Source organism: Anopheles darlingi, chromosome 3, assembly GCF_943734745.1.
Source record: "Anopheles darlingi chromosome 3, idAnoDarlMG_H_01, whole genome shotgun sequence".
NCBI classification, from domain to species: domain Eukaryota; kingdom Metazoa; phylum Arthropoda; class Insecta; order Diptera; family Culicidae; genus Anopheles; species Anopheles darlingi.
Genome location: NC_064875.1, coordinates 53217042 through 53222041, shown reverse-complemented (window position 1 = coordinate 53222041; position 5000 = coordinate 53217042). Strand labels below are relative to the sequence as shown.

General features: G+C 44.9%; 1 protein-coding gene across 1 annotated transcript; it reads left to right on the top strand.

Moving 5' to 3' along the window:
- The first annotated feature begins 2437 nt into the window (after positions 1 to 2437).
- LOC125955596 (uncharacterized) lies at positions 2438 to 3313 on the top strand. The gene is made up of 4 exons (XM_049686734.1): positions 2438 to 2535; positions 2650 to 2880; positions 2943 to 3076; positions 3177 to 3313. Exons 1-4 carry the CDS (start codon positions 2438 to 2440, stop codon positions 3311 to 3313), a joined length of 600 nt encoding a protein of 199 aa, XP_049542691.1.
- Positions 3314 to 5000: the final 1687 nt, after the last annotated feature.

The following is a 5000-nucleotide window of genomic DNA, read 5'->3' as shown; positions in this document are numbered from 1 at the left end:
TGGAAGTCCACAGTCCACTTCGACACTCGTCAAGCAACACGCGAACTTTGCGAACACGCACGCCTACCACTTGGACCCTAGAAGCTAGAACGTGTCCTTAAGAATCCGCGGACACTCTGCGGATGTGCGTGTGCAAAGGTATGTGTGTGCCTTCTACTATCTCCATCGCTTATCATCCTGCCGTTTAACTAACACTCTATCTCGCGTTGTTGGACCTGCTACCAGTCTGGTTGTCCACAGCGACCAGCGAGCCGTCTTCTTTGTCGCACGGTGGGCACATGTGCGGCCGTACAAGCGGCAGAGAATGGGATTTTCTACAACAATCTGTCTAGGGAGCAATTTATCACTGCCGGATTGTTGTGTACGCGTTCGAGTTCCACCCCTTTTCGTTCGCCCTTCATTGCACCCCTGTTTAAGTTTGTTAAATAGGAAACAATTGGTGCGCGAAGGAGCGAAGCGAATTCCCTTATGCACCCTCCCCTGGTCGTCGAAGGAGTGATCCGTAGGGTTTTGCGGAAATTATTTGGCGGAAAATTAGCATCATTACATTAGGGCCAGCACCTTCAGGGTCCCTGCTGAGGGTGTTGCAAGTGCAATTGATCCACAGTCGAGCACGAGCGCGAGGTAAAATCACTTTTCTTCGATGGACCACCACCGTTCACGTAAGGACACTTTGTGTTGTTCACGGTTTCGAGACGAGACTGGACACTTACCCTTAATCTGGCTGACCAGCTGCTGGCGTCACTGATGCTGCTCCGAGGCGAAGGAATCGAAAATAGAATTAAACAAATGATAGCCGAGGTGGCACATTAAACGTGTCCAGCCCCGGGAAAAGCAGGAAATGAACAAAAAGGAAACTAGAATCGCCTGGACGATTGACTTGCTGGGCAGCCTTTGAACAGCGATCCGCGCACCAAGAATGCGGCAAGGCTCGTAGGCGTACCAGCCGTAGGTTGTTGTGTTATTCGGTACGAAAAGAAATTGATTTTCCCCGAGCCGAGGGACGACCAGATAGTCCATGTTGTGGAACGATAAACAATGCGCCGTTGCCGTGGGTTATCAGCTCGCGGTCTGGTCGCTGTCGCGTTGTATTTATTAGAATTTTTCCAGATTTTTGTTTGTTTGTTACATTTTACTCAACTCGTATCGCACGAACGGGCGATCGGCTGTGGTCACGAGCATTGATTTCGGGCAGTGTATGTTGGCATTTCCGGGGGTCTCATTAGAGCGTGATAGAAGGTATCGGTATTTCGTGTAGGTGATGCCGGAAATCGGAGCGCTGCAGACCCATAATAATGCGTTAACTAATTCTTGGCTAATTCCACAGAACTCTCTGTGTAGTTGTTTGTTTGTTTGCTAGGCCAATATTTAAAGAAATCCCCTTCTTGGGCTAGGGAGGAGTGAGATTCACCGAACTAGTTGTTTTTTTTTGTTCCGAAATCCCGTCCTTAATCCTCTGATTAAGCAAATACTGCATCTGACTGGCTAGTGTAAAATGCCATTCGCATTTTACATGGTTTCGGAGCGATGGAACAAACGCCCACAGGGGCTGAGAAAGGATGTCGCTTTGCGTGCTGTGGTCGACCCTCCGCATTAATAGATTTACAGTTGGTGTCGACCGAGTGCGAAGGGATCCTTATAAAGTGGCTTGTCCTCCTATTGGCTAGTAGATCGTTTAGAGCAAGCATCCGTATACCGAATGATGATGGGGTGGTTGGATAGGGCGATGGAAGATGGATTTGGGATGCGGAATGAGAAGATGTTGTTTATTTATAATTATTTTTTTATCCATCAATAAAGAAGATAAATGTTGCTTGTCTTTGCTAAGCCACCGGTTAAGCCGTTGGTTTGTGAAGAGCATATGTTGTGTTTGGTATCATCTTCCGAGTGACATCGCCTACCGTCTGAATAGGATAGCTCGTTGTTGGAAATCGACGGGATGTTTTGTTCATTTAAGAATGAACACGCTGTCGGAAATCCGGTTGTATGAAATTCGGATCTGTAATACTTTTCTACTATTTTTAAACTTACCATAATAACGAATGTAGCATCGTTCTCCAGTCCGTCTGTTCTCTTCTGGCACACAAATAGAAAGCCTCACGGAAGTCCTGCCACGAGACACAAATTGTTGCTGAATGTTTGGTTAACCTGGTGACGACGGTGATGGTGCGGATGGGCTCGGATTCCGCTTCTCTTCGATATTATAGCGGGCGACCGAATTTAGTCACATGATTCGCTGCAGGCACGCGACCCTGGCACACATGCAATCGGTCAAACGGTGTTTAAAAATAAAGCAAAATCAATGTTCCGTGATTATCGGAACACGCTGGCTGATCACGAAAAGCTCAGGTTTCCTCTTTAACAAACGGTAGATATTTCGGTCTAAGGGCGCAGCGAAACAGTTGCGACGTTAAGGCGAAGCCTTGAGGTTAGAATAATGCGATCCCGTAAGCTACAGGGATGGGCGAAGTACAGGATTCTCGTCATGTATCGTTTGCGTAATGCGATCGATAATAGTACGATCAATGGATTCAAGTATCTCGGCACTAGATGCAATATTTACGCAAGGTAGCCTGTACCGTGCACGGATCATGGAAATTTGGAAGTTAATGCGGGGTCCTTTTATGCGCTGCGGTTTGCAATTCACAGATGGTTCTGGGTGACGGTGTTGTGTGGCTCATTCGCGTCGATGGTTTTCATTCTGCTCTTCACAATCGACACCTACGATGAGACGGTTAGTGTCAACCCGGACACCGCTTATCTGCACTGGAATAGTACTTTTCCGGCGGTCTCGATCTGCTATGGGAAAGGCAGTCCGAAGCATATATCCAGCTTTCTTAAGCAACATTGGGCGGACAGCAATGTTACGCCCTCCAAAAGGTGAGAACCGAAAGGGACTTTAGAAAATGTTGGAAATAAATTCGTTTATCTGTATTTTCTAGTACGTCTTATTTGTGGCCAAAAGTGGCGCAAACGTACCTATTCGTTAGCCCTAACGTCAACATGGACGAAGACAATGCGATCGTCTGCACCGGATTGAACAGTACCTGCAATCTCAATTTGGAAGTGATGAGGAGTATGGTATGAACCGTCTTTTGTTCCCGGTGGTAGTTATTGTATGAACATAGCTCGAACTAACCACATAGCTCGATTGGTCAAACAGTTTTTCCCAACAGACTGCCAGGACGTGCTGTTCGATGTGAGCTACCGGGGAGTCACGTACAACTGCAGCCAAATCTTCCATTACTCGATCACCGAGATGGGGAGCTGCTTCACTGCAAACAGCATATACGACCAGTGGGTATTGGGGTGAGCTGAGCGATTTCCATTGGCTAAATGTAAGGTGTTCCCTTCTGCAGTGATCTTCAATTCGACATGCTTCCGCTAAAATACAACTTTTGGGCCCGGAAGAGAAGCTTGGAATTTAGCTACAAAAACTACGACACTATTAATTATATCGTAACCGCATCGTTTCGTCTTTCAACTTCCATGGCTGGAGCAATCATTCAACGAATGCCGCTGTTTTTGTCGTTTCAGATGTACATTCACAGTCCTGAAGACTATCCGAGTTTTGTGGGTTCATTCTACGCGCTACGCAAAGCTGGGGTTATTTCTTATTTTATGTTGCATGTAAGTAAATGTAAAGAGCATTCTTCGGCTTCCATATTGCAATATTGATGATCGAGTAAGTGAAAACAAGCGAGTGTGAATGGTGTGCATGATGTGTTGTTTCTGTTTGATTACGTTCTAAGACCGTCGAAACATACAATCATCCAGAGGTCAGGGACGAGCCTGTGGAAAAGCGAAAGTGTAGATTTCCCGAAGAACGAATGTCGCCGACGATGCCGTACAGTTTCTCGCAGTGCTTTCTCTACAACAGGATTCAATTCGAGATCGAGTCGTGTAATTGCACAATCCCGACCTCACCTAAAGAGTGTGAGTGAATGTCCACCTGATCCCATGCTTTGCCAGTGGAAATGTTGCAATCCCCGGCTTTTTCATTCCAGATGAGCCATTTTATTGTGATTTTCAAGGACTCCTGTGTATAAATAAGGGCAAGTGTTAGCCGATGGTGATACTAGGAATGAAGATGATACGATGACCGACTGTTTCTCGATTTTCTACAGCCAATGCCAGGCAGCTTACTAAGCAATTGCACACGTTCAAGGATCAATCCTGTATGCAAGCGTGCGAGTCTTTGGAAACCAACGTAATAGGGTAATACAGGAAACAGGTTCAATATCTGTACCTCATGCTCATGGAACTGTTGGTGTGTTTCCAGCGAATTTTATCGTGCAGCAGAAAACAGCCGAAGTCCCGGAAAAGTAGTACTGGAGGTAATAAACTTTCCCATCTTACGGTACCAACGGCGAGTTATAAGAAATCAACTGGATTTCGTAGGTAACACGGAGATCAAAATGTATGCTCATACAAGAGTTTTTATGTTGGCCTTTGTGTTTTACAGTTTCGTTGGGAGGTATCGGTGGTCTGTTCTTCGGCATTTCTCTGATAAGTTTAATCGAGTTTTTGTATTCGGTATTTTTCAAGCCGTTTTACCTACGAGTTCGATTGGTGCAGAGATAGTAAAACATAAAAATACATTATTTGCGAAAATTCTTAAGGAGTTCAAATGGTGCACCCTTCAGTAATGGCGCCGTACGCTATAGGCCTGTTTAGACAAAGTGAAAACGCACTGGGAAAGCTCCTTGAAAATCGTATAAAATTGCCAAAAACCATTTTTCTGAGCGAGTTTTTGTGGTACAAGGCTTTTGGAGTAGACTTTTAGTAAGTTTTAACAGAATTTCATTTTATTTTCTTGAAACTTCTCAAATATTTCTAGGCACCACTGTATCATAGCCAAACCTGTTTATGCCAACAAGTTGAAATTTAAATTTTTTTAGTAACCTTTTTGAAAAAGTTTAGTATCAACCAGCATATTTACTAGATCTCGTTTTACGCTAAACCTTAATCCTAAAGCGTAAGCTCGTAATAAAAACTGT

Coding starts and splice junctions, on each gene's coding strand:
- LOC125955596 (XM_049686734.1), top strand. CDS start 2,438: ATGCGATCCCGTAAGCTACAGGGATGGGCGAAGTACAGGATTCTCGTC. Junction 2,536..2,649: donor AGTACGATCAATGGATTCAA/GTATCTCGGCAC, acceptor TGCAATTCACAG/ATGGTTCTGGGTGACGGTGT. Junction 3,077..3,176: donor CAATTTGGAAGTGATGAGGA/GTATGGTATGAA, acceptor TTTTCCCAACAG/ACTGCCAGGACGTGCTGTTC.